The 19,930-nt window shown below is 35.8% G+C and overlaps 1 protein-coding gene across 4 annotated transcripts in view; it reads left to right on the top strand.

Moving 5' to 3' along the window:
- Positions 1-17,138, top strand: part of ROCK2 (Rho associated coiled-coil containing protein kinase 2) — a 107,499-nt gene extending 90,361 nt beyond the window's left edge. For 2 of the 4 annotated variants that reach the window (XM_039331840.1, XM_039331839.1), the window contains 12 exons: positions 42-135; positions 216-310; positions 455-634; positions 1,075-1,234; positions 1,540-1,722; positions 4,128-4,198; positions 5,450-5,538; positions 6,511-6,589; positions 7,061-7,322; positions 8,247-8,475; positions 12,261-12,395; positions 13,754-17,138. In XM_039331840.1, the coding sequence (XP_039187774.1) occupies positions 42-135; positions 216-310; positions 455-634; positions 1,075-1,234; positions 1,540-1,722; positions 4,128-4,198; positions 5,450-5,538; positions 6,511-6,589; positions 7,061-7,322; positions 8,247-8,475; positions 12,261-12,395; positions 13,754-13,757 (1,581 nt within the window). In that variant the 3' untranslated portion in view covers positions 13,758-17,138. The remainder of the gene's footprint in view (positions 1-41; positions 136-215; positions 311-454; positions 635-1,074; positions 1,235-1,539; positions 1,723-4,127; positions 4,199-5,449; positions 5,539-6,510; positions 6,590-7,060; positions 7,323-8,246; positions 8,476-12,260; positions 12,396-13,753) is intronic. The other 2 variants (XM_039331842.1, XM_039331841.1) reach the window with 2 other exon arrangements.
- Positions 17,139-19,930: the final 2,792 nt, after the last annotated feature.

Here is a 19,930-nt window from a genome sequence, read left to right as displayed (position 1 = left end):
TTGTTCTGTGACTTACGCTTCTTATAATTTCTGTGTCTTAGTTGGAAGAAGCAAATAGAACTTTGACTAGTGATGTGGCAAACCTTGCAAATGAAAAGGAAGAGCTGAATAACAAGCTGAAGGAAATTCAAGAAAGTGAGTATTATTTTAAAAGTAAAAGTGATTGATTTCATGCTAGCTTCACAAACGCTACCTATTTTGTTATGTATTGACAGGGCTAGCCCATCTGAATGAAGAAGAAAATGATCTTGGATTGCTAAGGACTCAGTTTGAAAAACAGCTGGCTTATGAGAGAACAATGAAAACACAGGTAACGCATAAATGAAGTAATGGGAAAGCGACTGCAGTTATCCCTGCAGTGTTATACATAAGGGAGGAGAGAAGGGAATGTATTTAATTTTAATCACATAAAATAGCTGCCCATTTATTCTTCTCTTACGCTCCCTTCCTCCAGGCTGTGAATAAGTTGGCAGAAGTAATGAATCGAAAAAATCCCATCCAACGAGGAGCTGACACAGATGTCCGAAGAAAAGAAAAGGAGAACAGGAAACTGCATATGGAGTTGAAAACCGAACGGGAAAAATTAACTCAGATGATGATTAAATATCAGAAAGAAATCAATGAAATGCAAGCTGTAAGTACCTTCCGTGACAGTAAGAAACTATTGCATAGTTGTTGAAAGATGTTCGTGAAGTTTCAGGTATTTACACATTTATTTGACATTGTGATTCTTTATCTTAATTTTTCCTGTATTGAAAATCATTAGAGAACGTCCCACAATTTCGTATCCCTCCAGTGACAGGACACTCACTGGTGGTCACAAGGCAGGGGTTGATGACAATTTTAGTGATAACACTTCTGAGGAGACTTTGTCTCATCTCTTTCTAATCTCCTAATTTCACTACTTCACCCAACAGTACTGAAATAGGACAATCTATTTATTGTCTTTATGTTATTTAATTTCCTTTTAGTGGTTTGAGTTAAGAGATTGCTGTTAGAACCATCTCTGTAACCAAGATTTTATCATGCATTAAAGATTAATTCTGATTGTGCTTCATCAATCTCTTTTTACAGCAAATAGCAGAAGAGAGCCAGATACGAATTGAACTACAAATGGCTCTGGACAGCAAAGATAGCGACATAGAACAGCTTCGGTCCCAGCTCCAAACAATACATATAGACAACAGCAGCATATGTGGCCCTAGTGAAGTAGAAACGGATGATGGTTTCCCTGGTAAGATTTGTCCTTCTCTTTTGGGGAGAGAAAGAGACATGTTTCAATTGATGACTCTCTATTTTGGGAAGTTCCAATTGAAAATGTCATTTCTTCATCCTTCTGTCACTAGAATTTTAATCCATTCGCATCAAGCTACCTTTGAATAAGTCAAAAGTAGGCTATGGTTCTTATGCAAATCCAGATCTGTTGCATAGTTTTATTTCAAAATAAGCAGTTGTGTGTATGTTTTTTTTTAAAAAAATCTATTTTTCATTAATCCTTTTCTGCATTTCCCCCTCCCCCTCTTTCTGTTGGGTGTTCAGTTCGTATCACTCAGTCCCACACTTCAGAATCTATGTCTTTTACCTATCAACGCTCTTCCACCTCTGTCAGTATTGCTACTAAACCTTCCAGCTCTTGTGTGTTTCTCAATTCTGACTCTGATTCTGACTCTGAGGAAGAAGCAGTGTCCTCTTCACAAACCCCTTCAGAACCTGACGATCCAGGTGACCTTCCAGAAAATGTGTAGTGACAAAGTGCTGTTGCCTTTTTTCCCGTTACTAACACTGAGGGCAATAGATACCAAGGAGGAATGTCCCGCATGAGAAAGGAGCAGCAACTAATTTTAACCTTAAATAATGTGGCTGTTGCATTCATGTAGGTGCATGAGATATGCATGTTTTCCCTTTATCTGCAGATCCTCTATGCATTTGGTTTGCTGAAAAAAATTAGGACTGCAAGCTTTTTAATAATTTATTTTTATTGCTATTTATTTAATATAAAAAACAAAACAGGAAAGTATTAAAATAATAGTGATATCAATACATACATTGACAAAAAGATAAACAAAACAAAAAAAGTGCTTTGATGAAAACGTGAAAAATACAATAAAAACATAATACTGTATTTTCCGGCATATAAGATGACTTTCTAAAGCATGGAAATCAGCACCGAAGTCGAAGGTTGTCTTATACACCAAGTCATCTTATACGCCGGAAATACGTATTTTCCGGCATATAAGATGACTTTCCATGGAAATCGCACCGAAGTCGAAGGTTGTCTTATACACCAAGTCATCTTATACGCCGGAAATTACGGTAGTTTCCGGCGTATAAGACGACTTTTTAGGCATGGAAATTGGCGCCGAAGTCGGAGGTTGTCTTATACGCCGAGTCATCTTATACGCCGGAAATTACGGTAGTTTCCGGCGTATAAGATGACATTTTAGGCATGGAAATCGGTGCCGAAGTTGGGGGTCGTATTATACACTGAGTCACCTTATACGCTGGAAAATACGGTATATCATTATAACGATAAATAATTATAATTCTATATTGGTCTAATACAAATGTTATTCAAACACATATATATTTCTAATACATTTTTAACCTATTGTATCTTATATAAATGAGGCCCTTATTGCAAGCTTCAATTGTTCCACTGAAATGGTGGGATCTGACCATTTAGTGAAGGGAAATTTCAATTAGAAATGCAGATTAAATTAGTTCATCTAATTGTAGCTTTGTGCTTTTCAAAAACACTTTCTGTAATATTTCACTCTCTCCAAAAGCCCTAAGTCTGAATTAACCACATGGAAGACAGATGAAAAAAATAAGATTTTGGTTTTTTTGAAAAAAATATATAAATTTTTAGTCATGTACTGGATATATTAGGTGTATTTGAGTCCTTCCATCTCTGCATATAGTGAAATCTTGCTGTTGTCATGTATAAGAGTTGATGGGGGTTTTTTGTCTGTCCATCAAGCTTAAAAGAAAAACCTGTGGTTTCAACTGTACATTTAAGAATTCTCTGAACTAAAGTATATATCTGATCAAGATATATATATATAAAGTAAATATCTGGTCTAGATATTTCTTAGCTTTCTTACATATTCACCAAAGATGATAAAAAGTACTTTCATATTGATTGTATTTCCAACATATATTTGACACTTTCTTATACATTTATATGATACACCATCCTATAAAAATTCTCTTTCAAGTTATAATTCAGTGCAAATTTCAATCCTTTACTCCACATATTCTCCAACTGATCAGGCATTATGTTATTACCTAAATATCTTGTCCATTTGATCATACAGTCTTTGACATATTCATCCTCTATATTCATTTGCAACATTAAATTTATGCATCTTAGCAATCAAATATAGTCATTAGTACATAATTATGCAAAACATAAGTCCTGTTTTTTCATTGGTAAAATCAAACTACTTCTTATCCAGTTTACATATTAATATTTCTCCAGTTAACATTCAATAAATTTTAAATTCCACCTTTATTTCCAGTGCTGTACTTTAAGAAAGATCTATAAAAATAACAATTCTTTAAAGAAGACGGGCTTGCTTATTTGAATTTAAGCACTTCCTCCTAAATAATAATTCAAAACACAAATTGGTGTAATTGGTTTCGGGAGAAAGCACACTACATTCTGTATATTAAATGTGGTGCTCCTCACAATTCTGAAATCTAATTTCACAGTTCCAAAGAGAAAAGTTTTTTAATTTTGTGTATTGAGCTAATAATCAGGTGGCCCTATTCTAACTCCCAAGCTGAAGGCCAGCCAGATGATGCACTGAGACCCCTTGCAGAATATCTTCCAGTACAAAACCTGTGCTCTGTTTAATTTTTTACAAAAATGAGTGGAAGGCAGGAATAATAATGCTTTGTGTATTTCTGCTTTGGGATGTAATATATTTACTAATAAGAATGTGACATAGTTACAGGATGTGGTATAACTGTAAGAGAACTTCGCTTGTTTTGCTTGTAAATTTCAGCTGTTTTATTGCTTAAAAGATAGATTAATACAATACATTTTTCTTAATGAGACATAACAATAAAACAATGGAATATCTGTGTATACTGTTTTAAAATATTAATTTAATCCCTTTCAGAGTCACGACTTGAAGGATGGCTATCGTTGCCAGCTAGAAATAACACAAAGAAATTTGGTTGGGTAAAAAAGGTAAATAATATAATTTTTAGGACATTACTTTGACATGATATGCATCATTAGGCACTATTCAAAAACAAACAAAGCAAATCATTGTTTCTGCTATTGCGCTGCTTTTGAGAAATTATGGGCCTGGCTATGTATTATTATCAAGAGACTGCTTCACTAATATAAGATATATTCACTAATATAAGTATAAGAAGCTATTAGTGAAGAAGCTATTATGCCATACTATTGTGCTATGAGATAAGCTTATACAGTCACAGAGAGTTGTTCCTTATCTTTATTCGCTGGCTTTCTTTTACTTGGGTAAATTTTTCACAGGGAGTGCTAGGTGTAGAAAATTTTCAAAAGATGTACTGCAGAAAAGAGTGCACAATAGCCCTCCATCCAGATGTTCAGTTTTAGTTTGTCACAGATCAGAGATCAGCGGTAAAGTAATATGTCAATTGTTGACCAAAACGTCTGCAAGTATCAAGTTGCTTATCTCCTCCCATTTTTTTTCTTTCATTTTTGTGTCACATGTTGTTCTGTTTTTTATCTTTTGTACAGGTGGTTCTCAACTTACAACAGTTCATGTAGTGACCTTCAAAGTTACAACGGCACTGAAAAAAGAGACACGACCATTTTTCATAATTACAACCTTAGCAGCATCCCCATGATCATGTGATCAAAATTCAGACGCTTAGCAACTGGTTCCTATTTATGACAGTTGCAATGTCCTTAGATCATGTGATCTCCTTCAGTGACCCTCTGACAAGCAAAGTCAATGGGGAAGCCAGATTCACTTAACAACCAGATTACTAATTTATCAATTGCAGTGATTCACCTAACAACTGTGTTAAGAAAGGTCATAAAATGGGGCAAAGCTCAGTTAATCAATGTCTCACTTAACAACAGAAATCTGGGGCTCAATTATGGTCGTAAGTCGAGAACTGCCTGCACTCGTTTTGTTTCATCTTTTTCTATGTAAGCTGCTGATAGTTGTTTTTATTACAGTGGTATAGAAATATGCTTAATAAATAACTAGAGACTAAGATGGTTTTTTTTTTGTGTGTTTCAAGTTAAGATGAAATATGTTTTGTAGGAAGAGAGACTACTCTCATATTTTGACTATCCATCTGGAAGATACCTGGTCCTTAAATTGCCTTATTAAAATAACATTTTACATACTTTCATTCTGTAAAAAAGTTGCCATACACAATTTGATTGTATAAATAAAATCAATTGGCAGCTTATACTTAAATTTGTATTGTTTAACAGTATATAATAGTCAGCAGCAAGAAGATACTATTCTATCATAATGAACAAGATAAAGAACAATCCAACCCATATATGGTACTGGACATAGAGTAAGTATTTTAATACGTTTTGATTTCATTCTGAATACGGTCAATATTTTTGTGATTCTGGAACACTGTTAACATAATCTTATCTTTTAGTAGGGTTAGTTAGTTAATATAAATTAGGTCTCTTTTGATGAATTTGTATGTACCGTAAATGCCGGCGTACAAGGCGACCCGGCGTATAAGACGACCCCCGTCTTTGTAGCCGGGCCGCATTCCTAGAACGCCGTCTTATACTCCGGAAACTACCAGTATTTCCGGCGCATAAGACGACCCCCGTCTTTGGCGCCGATTTCAGCGCTCGCGGAAGTCGCCTTATACGCCGGCATTTACGGTATTCCATATTCTGCCAACCTACTGAGAAATGCAGAGCAACTTTAGCAAATTTGAAATTTGTGTCATTAAAAATAGTGTTTTTAGGGTTTTATGATTTTAAATGGTCATAAATTTAATACATTTTAATGGTTATTCCATTAATCAAATTTAGATCATTGGTCCAAAATTGATGCAGGTGGGAGAATCCATTCTACAGACAGATATATTCTAAGTGGATGGAACCTTAAGAAAGTCTATGGAAATTCTCAGTCATCCAGGTCATATTTGTCCCAAAGATGCTTTTTCATGAGGCAATTGGACTTTCTTGTTTTTCTTTGAAGACATTTCACTTCTCATCCAAGAAATTTCTTCAGGTCTGAGACCTGAAGAAACTTCTTGGATGAGAAGTGAAATGTCTTCAAAGAAAAACAAGAAAGTCCAGTTGCCTCGTGAAAAAGCATCTTTGGGAGAACCTTGAGAAAGCTTTAAAAATCAAAGTTTGGATTAAGAATACAATTGAAATCTTATTTAAAGTCTAAGATGACATCTATGAAGTAAATGAGAAAACTAGAAATGTTTCCAGATTAAGGCTTCATGTTTAAGTGATTCATGCTTAATTAACTTACATTTTTGTTTCATATCTGCATTTCTACTACTACACAGCAAACTCTTCCATGTTCGACCTGTCACACAAACGGATGTGTACAGAGCAGATTCTAAAGATATTCCCAGGATTTTCCAGGTATCCCTATTTAAAAACTTTTAACCAAATCCAATGTAGACAAAAGTGAGGTACCATGTTTATTGGACAAACATGAAATAAATACACTGAGAGGCAATTGTTCTATAGATTCCCCCCCCCCCCCAAAAAAAATCTTGCCAAGAAAAATGTGGAAGAAGCCTTTTCTGTCTCAATTTTTCCAGATGTTTTTGTGAGGCATCATATCTTTTATTGAGAAATATTCTTTTTCTTCAGCAGAAATAAGTTATTTTATAATCACTTTATAATAATTATCATATGCATGCTATCAATTTAAATGGTGAAAATCATTGGTTTCCCAAATTAAGAAGAGAAAAAAAAATCTTGCTAAGAATTACTGTGGGGAGGACAAAATTTAAGAAGCATTTGAATCCTTCCCGTAATTAATCTTTTATCATTAGAAATAGGTTTTCTCTATCAGTATTACTGACTTCCCCCCCCGCCCAATTCCAGATACTCTACGATAATGAAGGTGAAAGTAAAAAAGAACAAGAGTTTCCTGCAGAGTCATCAGGGGAAAAATCAAATTATATTTGCCACAAGGGACATGAGTTTATACCCACCCTTTATCATTTTCCAACCAACTGTGAAGCTTGCATGAAGCCTTTGTGGAACATGTTCAAACCTCCTCCTGCTCTTGAATGTCGCCGTTGCCATATCAAATGCCATAAAGATCACATGGATAAAAAAGAAGAAATAATAGCACCTTGCAAAGGTAAGCTTGAGAGGTCCTTAGTGTTCTCTGAGCTTGGTTATTTTCTTGCAGATGTTTCATTACCCAAACTAGGTAACGTCATCAGTGATGATCAACCCTCAGCTATACATAATAAATAAATAAAATGCAAGTTGATTGTAAGTTGATCCTTGGAAAACTTGTGAGTCCATAGCTAGATTAAAAATTTCTTAAGATTAATCAAAAATGACCCAGAAGAATATGCAAGTTTTCAAATTCTGTAGCAGTCTACCCCAGATATGTGCAAGAGCCAAGGATGTCCTTTAATTAGGCTGTATCATTCAGGCAAAAAATAAGAGATTTTAGACAAAATACACTTTCTCACGGCATTAGAGAATGCAATAGAATTTAGATGGTTTATCTTGATTAGCCATGGAGGTGCAATGGTTAGAATGCAGTACTGCAAGCTACTTCGGCTGATTGCTGGCTGCCAGCAATTCGGCATTCGATTCTCACCAGCTCAAGGCTGACTCAGACTTCCATCCTTCCAAGATTGGTAAAATGAGGACCCAGATTGTTGGGGGGGGGGCAATAGGCTGACTTTGTAAACTGCGTAGAGAGGGCTGTAAAGCACTGTGAAATGGTATATAAGTCTAAATGCTATTGCTATTGCTATTATACTTGGCTAAATTATTCAAAGGCTAATGCTGTGAAAAATCTTGCTAAAATTCTGCCTGCAAATTTCAGCTGGAAAGTTACACTTTAGCTTAAAGCTACTGCCTCTTTCAACTTGGCTAGTTTTGACTGGACAAAAACACTGTTTAATCTCTAATTTAATGTATGGGTTTTTTAAAAGAAAAATTAAACACATTTATTTTTTTAAAATAAGATATGGTTTCTCTTCAAACACAGTGTATTGTACTAATACGATTCTGTTCTAAACTACTTGTTTTTAATATATTTCAGTGAATTATGATATTTCGACTGCAAAAAATCTATTACTATTAGCCAATTCTACAGACGAGCAGCAAAAATGGGTGAGCCGTCTAGGAAAAAAAATTCCCAAAAAGCCTCCAGCACCAGATCCTTTTGCACGATCTTCACCCAGAACGTCTATGAAGGTCCAGCCAAGCCAGTCTCTCAGGCGGCCAAGCAAACAGCTTCCACCAAATAAAAAAGAAGGCTTTCCTCCAAGGTAAAAAGTTATATGTACAAAATTGTGATAACTTTTTAGAGCACTACCCTGGGCGCTTGAGGGAGTCATGCTAAGTATTTATTTGATGAGAGCTATCCACCTGCGAAAGTCTTCTACTTCCACTCTTTAGTTAGTCTCTTATAGTGTAATCTTACAGACTTGTGGATTGGGATCTTAGGAACAATGGATCCTTTGCTTTTCTTATCCAGCGCCTGAGGGAACGAAAAGTTATTGGTTTATACAGCTCTCCTTTATAGTAAGGTTATTTGATTTAGAAAGTGAAACTTAAATCTTAGGAAATTATGTGGCGTACAATATATTTCAGTTCTGCATTTGTATTTTATTTATTTAGCATGTGGCATATTATACGTGGAGTAGCAGTATATATTAACATTTCACCTAGCGTTTGTACTAAAATAGGATCTAGGATTTTTTTTTTTACATGGTACCTTCTTTTACCTGCGCGATAGAAATGGGAGTTTTGTTGATGCAGTCAAGAAGACGTGTTAAAATGTCTTTGTTAAAATAGCAATGGAATGCTAGGTTAACAATAATGCAAGGGAAGGTTGACACAAGCATCAATTTTATTAGCAAGAACTAGGTTGCTTATTTGGAGCCTGCAGAATACAGATTTAGGGCTGCACAGTCAATGTGCAATATCTAAATGGCCTGGGAGTGCAGCTATTAGCACTTGCCTGCAACAAATGGAAACTGCTGCATTTTCTCTAAAATCATGCCCCAGGTACCCTCCGGCCAACTGATTTACAGTTTTCTTTGGCTTGTTTTATTCCTGTTGGATGGGCCACCCCTTCCTCCTCATTTTTTCAATTCAGGATAATAGTATAGAATAAGTAGTCAATGGAAAGGTATAAATAATTACCTGTAGATCTGAACCCAATAGGAAATATTGGCCATTTTCACTTGTTAAAAGTGTATCAAGACATGATGTGTTTTGAGTTCCACTACTTCACCACAGTTTTATTTTATTTTTTAGTACTGAGCCTGCCCTGCGAATTATTCTTCACTGAATTGGGTTTTTTCTGTACTATATTCTTTTATTAATATATCAAGAGTAAGTAATAGGGAATTATGGTTCAAGTACAGATGCATGTTAAGTGAGAACTAACTGTGAGAATTTGGCTATAAAGGGTAAATGACAATATTTTGAAATATACAGTATTTGTATAATAACTAGCTCAATAGTTTATATAAAATAGTAAGCAGTTTAAAATGTATTAAATTTGCATTGCCCAACTGCTATTATCTGTAATGGTCCATACTCCATTAGGGAGCTATAATCTAAAACCAAAATATTGTCATTTAATAACAAATCAGTTTTGAGTATGTTTAATGGCGTGAAAAGCATTTTGTGTGCATTTCATGCTTTGCCTCGTTTTTTTTAATTGTTGCATATAAATTATAATTGCAGAATCATAGATAATTCCTTTTAATATCAGGAAAAAAACATAAACGTAATGCAGTAAGTGTTCTAGTTTAATCCAGATAAAACTATACTTTTAAAGTGCTACAATTCTTAAATACGAACCTTTAGTTTTACTTAAACTATTAGTGCTAAAATCAGTATTCTCCAAGTAATCATAATTAAAGTTTCAGACAGGATGTAGAGATGTGTAAAATCAACCCAGGAACAGAAAGTTCCAGAGAAATCTGGAAAGTTCCATTTCCTCCTGGGTCATGCTGAACCTTTTCCTGGACCATATCATTCTACAGTCTGTGAGTGAAGCAGTTATTTGGCAGCATCTTAAATGGTTGCACCTAACATTTTGCATCAGAGGGCACACTGTCCACAGTTTATCCCACTACCCTTATGCTTACAAATAGATCTAACTTACCTCATATCTTGGTCACAGGGTAATTGGTGGGCTTTCCCATTTGCAATAGCACTCCAATATGTGTGCAAGTGTGTATATGCATAACTATAGAATACTATGTATGTAGTGTTACACAATTGATACATGGTGTGCATAATATAAATGCTATCAACTGCAACTTAAATATCGAAGTTTGGGAGATATATGTTTCTTATTAAGAAAATAGGCTTTGGGTTTAGCTTGTTCCTTCATAGATTAATATGATAAACAGCAATGTAACTTATTCTAAAAAAGGTGGATAAAAGGTATAATGGAGATGTTCTTTCATTTTGACTGCCAAATGGTATTTTAGTTTATCGTTGCAGTACTAGAACTTACAAAGGCAGCTGATATGTTTTGACAGCACAGCTCTATTGATTTAACAACATTTTAAAATCTTCTGATTCATAATCAAATAGTTTTGGTTAACTAATCAGCATCTGAAAAAGCAAAAATCAAAACCAGAAATATCCTTACAAAAGATAGAAAAAGGGTAGGCTTTAGTTTTGAAGAGGATGACATATCTGTTGGAGAATTCATTGATAGATTTACAGAGTCAGGTCATCACGGATGCCCTTGATCCTTGAATAAGTTCTTCCGATTTACCGAGGTGCACCTGAATTCCCCTTTGTTGAACTTTCCATCAAAATCTCATGAGAGGTTTCTTCGGACATATTCAGCTTTAAAACAGGCAGCATGGACATTTGTTTTGTTCTGCTTCTCTCAGATGCCCCAAATGAATTGAGATGTCACCACATGATGCCACAGTGGAGACTAGGGGCAGAGATAACATACCCAACTGAGCTGTAACTGTAGGAAGAACCACTATGAGGAATTCTATGTGATCAAAATAAAATTTGAAGAACACACAGGACTAACTGAACCTTAGATTCATTTACTTAGATCCAAACCGTTTAGCACTGCATCTGAGATATGCAGATATGCAAGCCTAACATGACATTCACACAGTTGTTTTAATTACACAAGTCATCCATTTGTTTCCGCATCTTAATTTTGTTTTGTATTTTGACACCTAAAATTGCAGCAAGTCTACATTTGTAGAGTGAGATAATTCAGTATGAAGTACATAACCTTACTTGCATATGCTTTATAACTTGTATACATTCTACAACGGAAATAAAAGCACATGTTGTTAAATCGTATTTTTCTCTCAAAACTTTTGCCTTTAAGTCAGAGGAAGGCAACCTTGGCTCTTTTATGATTTGTGGACTTCAACTTCCAGAATTCCTGAGCCAGCATGGCTGGCTCAGGAATTCTGGGAGTTGAAATCTACGAGTCATAAAAGAGCCAAGGTCGCCTACCTCTGCTTTAAGTGGTAGTATCTGTCTAACACAGGGATGTCAAGCTGTCGGCCCGCAGGCCAGATGCATCATAGCGAAACCACGCCCACCCCATTGCCGGCAATGGCAAAAAAGTCGCGATACATCATGACACGTCACATCACGTGACGTTGCAAGTTTGACACCCATGGTCTAACATTTTATGGCTAGGAAGTTGTATTCCAGGGAAACTGCTGCTTTTTTTCTCAGTTCTTCCTCCTTGGAAAAATTCTGAAGCTCTAGCAAAATGCTTTCAGAAATAAGGTGAGGTGACTGTAAGATTTGCGAGTGCCAATTCTTCATCATTCCAGTTTGTGAGCCCTGACAATAAATGAAAAACCTGGGCAGTTTGTGCTGGGAAGCACTCTTGTGTATATTTCCATACTTTATGAGACACACTTTGACATCCAGGAGTCGATTTTAAGAATACACCCAAGCCTTGTGTATATGATTCTTAAATTTTAATCGGTGTCAGAAATGGTAATACATGCACAAGAAAAGGAATGAATGTTTCAGTAGTTTTTATATTCAGAATTGTTCTTCACTTGGCTCATAATAAAACCTCATTTTCCAGATTGATTGATATGGCATGTAGAGACTGGGATTGGTCATTTGATGATATTGATTTTGATGTTGATTTTAAAATTGATGATGCTGAGGACGATCTTGATGATAGCGATGATGATAACAATGTGTTTATTCTAAAGAGGTAAATGGATGAATATCTGTAGGAGAATGCATTGGTTTTATTACAGCATGCATTTTCAGTTTTCCCCAGTAAAGCTATATGTGCTAGCTTAAAATCTAATAATAATAATTTGATCCATGCATGATTTTTATTGCCTTGAAATTATAATGTGAAAATCCCTTATATTTACACATGCTAGTAGACTTTTCATGTATGGCTGCCTTTGTGGAAATCCACTTTTGAACATTCAGATCTATTCTTTGTTATGTCATGTGTTGCTGCAAGCTTATATGTAGGCGAAAAGGTAAAAACGTGGTTATCCGTGCTTTGGTGTGCCTTCTTTGTACTAAAGTGTGGTATAACTTGCTTTGCAAATATATTACACTAGATAATCAGCATAGGAATGAAAGAAACCTCTTATCTCCATCCCCAACAAATTATTTAAAGTTAGGCTGGATTTCCTAATTTCCAAATCACCTTTGAAGGGAATATAACCTTTCCTTTGAATCATTTTTGATTGGGAGAAAGATAGTCAACTATATAAATATGATAGATAGATAGATAGATAGATAGATAGATAGATAGATAGATAGATAGATAGATAGATAGATAGATAGATAGATAGATAGATATGGAAAGAAAGAAAAGGAAGGAAGGAAGGAAGGAAGAAAAAGAAAGAGAAAGAAAGAAAGAAAGAAAGAAAGAAAAACTAGATTCTATTCTAATACCCATCCCACTATCACCCAAAATAAGTAACTTTTTTCACTACAACTCTAGAGATTTTCTGACTTTCTATTGTGCACTAGGTTCTATGGAAATTGTTTGAGGAGAGAAGCAATCTGGAATTAAGGAGAAATTTCCTGACAGTTAGAACAATTAATCAGTGGAACAACTTGCCTCCAGAAGTTGTGAATGCTCCAACTCTGGAAGATTTTTAAGAAGAGACTTGACAGCCTTTTGTCTGAAATGGTATAGGGTTTCCTGTCTGAGCAGGGGGTTGGACTAGATGACCTCGAAGGTCCCTTCCAACTCTATTATTATTATTATTATTATTATTATTATTATTATTATTATTATTAGTAGTAGTAGTAGTAGTAGTAGTAGCAGCAGCAGCAGCAGCAGCACTACTAGCACTACTAGTACTACTAGTACTTGGGCTGTTTTGTGACAAAGAGTATCTATGATTGCGAGTTCTAAATAAATACACAAACAAAGATGACAAAGAAATCTTTTGCTTTGCTCATGTGAAACAGGCTGGCTGAGAGATCCAGCATTTCTTCGCTGCCTACCTCTATTTCTTTAGAGTCCACAGATTAAGAATTTGAATTTACTATATTTAAACTGACCGAGGTCTTTTCCTTTTTTTTTTTTTTTTCCAGCTAACCACCTTCTGGGAATGCAGTTTTCAAGGTGATCTTCATCCCACTGAAACAAGACTGAAACATCATACCTTGAGTTACGGCTGCAGTTGGCATCAGGCAGCCCAGGAGTCATGGGAAGCAGAAGGAGGCCCAGGAAAGGAATGGGGGATATGCTGCAAGGGGGAGGCCCGGCACAGGAGTCAGTTGGGTAGGAGGCGGGTGTGGAAGGCATGTGATGGGAAGAAGGCTGTGAAAAGAAGCACAGGCTGCATGCAATCACAGGGAGGCCAAGAAAAGGTGCACCCGGCGCCCATTCTCTCAGGCCTCCCTGACTTGTACATGTGCACGCACATACATACACACAGGCTCCCTGTGCCCTGTTTCCATGGCCTCCTTCCCTGTGATTGCATACAACCTGCACCCTCATTCCCTGGCCTTCTGAACTTGTACCACACTGAGCTCTCCTTCCCCCAACTCACACGTGGCTTGCGCTGGGTTACCCAGGGTCTTCCCCCCCCCAGCACCTCTGTACTCCTTACCTGGGATTCCCTCTGCTTCCCACTTAATGACCGGTAAGGCTGCGTCTTGGGTTATCTACTACTAGGGACAACCAGGACTGCCTGGATTGTTGTCACCAAGCAATCATGTGACATTGTGCTTTACCAATCTCACAGTCCCTCTCCCAATTGCAGTCGTAACTCGATGACTACCTGCATTTACAAAGATTCTCCTGTATCACCAAATATGAAGAAATTCCTTTTACCGCTGTTGCTGCGCTGTGCTGCTCCGCGCCTCCCTGTGCCTCCAGTAGTGCCTGGCATCCCCTTCCTTCTGGAGGTCAAAGCAAGGAAGAGACTTCCATCAGTTGGGATGCCCTCAACCAGTGCCCTCTGCACAAGCCGTGGGCCGTGACCTTCTCTGATCATCGTGCCCTGCAAGCTTCTGCCCTGAAGGCCTGGAACAGTAAGAAAGAAAACCTCAAGAATGCCCAGGAGGAAGACATCAAGTGTGCTTTGGACAGCGGCCTTGCCTGCCAAGGTCAGTATATTCCATCTGGCCAAACAGGAGCAGCTGCCAGGTCTTTGTTTCCAACTATATGCTTAATAAAAATCAGAGCTTTGGTTTTATTATCTGCTCTCTTTTGTTGCTATATTGTGCCTGAGCTACTGTGATGTTTGCTGTCCTTCACCTGTTCCCCCCCTCCTCTCCCCACCTTCACCTGTCCCTTTTGTCGGCTTCTTTCATGCGAGAAAGATATAAATCTGGCTTCCGTGAAAAACCTAGAAGTCTTGGCTTATTCTTTTCTCCAATATGTATGTCCCCATCACCATCTTTGTATGGAAATCCAGCTTCTTCTGGTCAACGTCAACTCCTCATCTGCAGCCAAAACACCAAAATGTTCTCCCGAGCAATGAAGTCTCACTCGTAGACCTCTTGAAATAAAAATATATTTAAACACTGGGGGGGGGGATTCTCTTGAAGCTCTTTTCACAAAGACTCAACAGGGATCAAAATGATGAGGAGTCGTGAAGAATCAATCCTTGTTCAGTTTTTGCAGAGAAACGCCACCAGCAACTTTGCCAAAAGAAAGCAATGCGAGTGGCAGGGTCATATCAGATTGATGAAGACTGCATCTTAAAAAGTGACCATTATACTGTGTGTTGTATGTATTTTGGTGTTTAAATAAATACATTGTATTGTAATGCTGCAAAAGTGTTTTTTTAATTTTTTTCCATTTTATTTTTATACATTTATTCATATTCCATTAATACAGTTTGCAACTATGCACTTGTATAAAGCCATAATGTTGACAGTTATATCATTCATACTTGTTTATTCAGCATGTCTGCACTCAGCAGTTAAATATAATGAAAAGTCCCAGGTATGTACTTATTATCTAACAAGCAGTCCCTACTCTTTTATCAGTTGTGAATGCCTTAAATTAATTTTTTTCCCTTAAAGTTTATCCTCATTCCTGATATTTAAGAGATAAAAGAATGCAGAGGTTTACCAGCTCTTAAATGCAATTTTGCTTTGTTGCAGAATAATAGTGCACTATGTTTACATGTAATAGTTTATATCAATGTCAGTCTATATGAATGTGTACCTAATAGGTTTGAGAGGGGAGGGGGGGGGGGAATCTGCTAAACATTGCTTCCAGAAACAATGAACTGATAGTATTAGAACTAATATATAACTTTCATGCATAGGTATTTTGAAATCAGTTCTTTGTTCAATTCTCAGTATTAGTCACACTGACTTTGTATTTTTACTAAGTGCTACGATTTTCACTTTTTTTTTTTTTTTGCATACTACCCTAGCTGTGTGTTTTATTTCTGGAAAAAATATAACTATTTTTACATTTTCATCGCACAATGTTCAAGGAATTTTACAATAACTGAAAAATACTGTAGATGTATTTTAAAAACCTTTCAGTCCTATTCTCTAAGCACATAGCTTTAGCAACAGGAAAATAATCTCAGTTGTGTGTCTTTGAGAACTTGTGGAAGGAAAAGGCCACGGAGGCACTTAATCTATTTTTTTTATGTTGTACAGAATATAATTTGTAAACTCATTCATGCCCTGTCCATAATTTATCCCACAAATGCATGTTTTGTATAAAACTACAGGATGCTATGTTAAACACAATGAGAGTAAAGAAAAAAAAAAGAAATATTGGAAACTTTACTTTGGGATTTTTTTTAAAAAAATATGCATATGTATGCACAGTTGTATGATAATAACAGTGGAATGTAGAATCTATTATTTGAACAAAGGGACTGATACATTTCACTAGATTTTGTTTTTGCTTCAGTAACAGAAATTAAGTATTTAAAATAAGAGGACCAGGAACTATTTGGTATCCACTGTCATAAAAATTGGAATTGGTGTAGAACTCCTACATATTACCCATTTATTTGTGCAGTTGTATGCAGTTACGTCTGAACTCATCACACACTGAGATTGTCTCTCATTCAAGCCTCACTTGTTAGGAGTTCACTTCAGTAGATCATGCACAAGAGATTGTGATTCACTTGGACCTATAACATGGCTGTTTTCACTGACACAGACTGAAAATCATGTACCTATAAATTAGTCTGATAGTGCATATCCTGGCTTGCACATTTAAATATACTTCTATTTTGGTTAATTTTTACAACTTCATGACACAGTGAAAGAATATTGTCTTATGTGCTTGCTCTGAACAGTGAGTGTACAACAAATTATTTTAAGAAATGCATATTTTGCATACAAAACTTATTGTTTTAAAAATGTAAACAATAAATCTTGTTTCAATTCACTAATGGCATACATATTTTATATTATAAATTGTTATTTGTGGGATGATCTGAATTGGAAGAAATATATTTTTTTTAAATAAACTATTTGAGTAAGATATTAATATTAGCAAGTTGATTTTTTTTTAAAAAAAATAACGTGAATAACTACACTGTACTTGAAACCGGCATTGTATAGATTCAGTTGGCTCTTACATGGTTATGGGAAAATCTATATTTAAAAAGTAATTTTACTTAGTACCTTTCAGGCTTTCAAATGCAGATCAGAACTTTGCTTTTAGAAAGAAGCCTGATCATGATTTCCTTTTTTATCCAAAATAATTAGATAAGCTTATCAAGATTTTTATAAAGAGAATTCTGCATGAAGTTTGCTGTCAGAAAAGTGTTCCATCAATTCCAAAATTAAAAAAAATGTAACATTATTTTGTTCATGTTCACACCTGTCTAGGTCTTAAGTGTTCATATAATTATTATTAAATTTAAAAGCCACCCAATTCTCAAGGACCATGCAGATCATAACAATCAAAGAACTTACAGTAAACCTGATAAAAAAAATAAAGATACAGGATTATTCTTTGCTGTCTGTGCAACGTACGCATTGCTTCTGAAACTGACCATAAGTTGCACTCTTGTTTTTAAACTTTACTTAGTTCTACCAGACACAATGATGTAATTCATCCATAGACACAAACTATTCAAACCACCTTGGCAAGGTTCACCATATCAGTTAATGTGAAACTGTATAAACCTAAATCTTAAGATTTCTTCAGTTAAAGCTTCGTCCAGGACCAATTGTTTTGCTTCAGAACCTCATATTTTGCCATTATAAGTTTAACAATCTGATCTAAGATTCCATCATGAGATCTAAGCACTAGCATGTAATTACTAAATTCAGTATGAGCCAGTGTTCTATCTTAAAAATGGATGGGTGAAATTCTTCAGTGAGAGATGATGTATATTTTTAGATTGGGTAAGCTAGCATCAGCTGTAAAGAGATCTAATTTACTAACTGCCTCATTCAGTGACTATTCAAAGTTATGATGATGCTGAAAAAAATAATTATGACCAATGCATTCATTTATGACATCTACAGTGTCTCTTAAGTCACATGATCATCATTAGTCAGTATATAGTCTGGGTCTGACATTTTTATTTTTTCCCCTTGCAGAAAATGAAAAAAGGGGTTATAAAAGAATAAGCAGGAATATTTGATCAAATTTACCATTTTTTCAGAATTGCTAAATTACATCTTGAGTAATTGCAAGTACTTCCAATGAATGTCTTCTTTGGTCATTTTTCTAGTAGTTATTTTTAAGCAACCCCCCCCCCCCGAAGAATTCCCGAGTAAGAGTAAAAAAACCTCCTCTCTTCTTTTCCCCTTATTTCATCCACTTTCACTTCATAGTAAAAATAGAAACAGAAAAATTCTGTGCTCTTAGCCATTTAAAAAACTTTTTAGGTCTCACCAATAGTTGAATCTCTCATCTCTCTTATTGATAATCTGAAAAGGAGGTATAACTCACTGCAAGGAATCTTATCTTTTCTGCATGTATAATTAATTGCTTCTTAAAAGGTTAAGAGATGGAGAAAGCAAAACTAAATGTCCATATCAGCTCTGTTGCAGTTGAGAACAGAAGAAAATTCAGAGTATCTGCAATTTTTTTCCAATTTAATCAGAATGAACTTCTGTTTAGAACACATTTAATTCCACAATCTTCCTTTGATCCAGAGAGATAAAAGATATTGCCAAACTTTGGAGAGCTCTAGAATGAGTCAGGATGTCATTACCCACTAGAAGCAACTCTCCAGGGGAAAAAACTGATGATTTTGAGAAATGAATGGATGAAAGATTTGTAAAATTAGGACAGGAAATTGAAAAAATATCTGGCAATGTAAAACAAAAATTCTAGAGTAAATCTGAGGTCCAAGATAGACAGTTGGAAAAATTGGATGGTTTAGATTTATAGGAATTGAGAAAGACATCTGTTTGAAATATAGAGTGATTCTGGAAGGTCTAGATGAAAATATTAGAAGCCCACTTAATCTCTTGTAATCTCTCGCTTTCTGCGAGGGGGAAAGAAATACATGATTTCTGCAGGCAATCTCTCCTGTGCCTGGCTCATTTTTTCTCCCTTCTCCAAAGCAGAGATTACAAGAAAATGAGCAGACACACAATGGAGTTATTTGTATAATGCGCTCACAACCCATGGCCCCCAGACCCCTTCCCGGCTGTGGAACCACATTTCTTTTGATGAATATTCCCAACTCTCTTGTAATCCCTTCCTCTCCAAATACAAACAATTCCTGTCTTGCTAATTATCCCAGTATTGGGCTGAACATTCCAAACGGCAGGGTAGTTGGGGAAAGGGAACAGTCACAGTCATGTGACTTCTCACTCAGCGACAGCTTCACTTAATGACAGTCCTAATTGTGATCACTAAACAAAGATTATGTCTTATTTTAATCTGACCAATCTGATTTATTAGGATTTTAGTAGGATATTGAATATTTAATAGGATTTTACTCAGCTGTAGGATTTGTTACTATAAGTCATAATTTGGAGAAGTCTTGCCTGTTGGATCCTGGCTTTTGTCCCTTAAAGATTCATTACCTTCCTAGGACAGTATTAAGGAAAGTGTCAACAACAAAATAAGTAAGTGACAAAGAGTCTTTCTCTAAATTTGAGAAAAATCTGTTCTTCATTTGAACACAAAGCCACCAGAAAATAACAGTTTGTCCTATAAATAAAACTGTGGAGCTTTCTCTTTATGCCCTGCTCAATAGTATTCAGGTATCCTGTTCTGACTTCTTCAAGAAATGAATGCATTTACAGAATGACATACAGTGCATTCAGAAAGTATTCAGACCTTCACTTTTGCCAGTTTTACTATGCTGT

This window comes from Crotalus tigris, unplaced genomic scaffold (assembly GCF_016545835.1).
Source record: "Crotalus tigris isolate CLP2741 ecotype Arizona unplaced genomic scaffold, ASM1654583v1 scf7180000024439.5362192, whole genome shotgun sequence".
Classification (NCBI taxonomy): domain Eukaryota; kingdom Metazoa; phylum Chordata; class Lepidosauria; order Squamata; family Viperidae; genus Crotalus; species Crotalus tigris.
The sequence above is the reverse complement of the archived record's forward strand: the minus strand, read 5'-3'. Positions and strand labels throughout refer to the sequence as shown.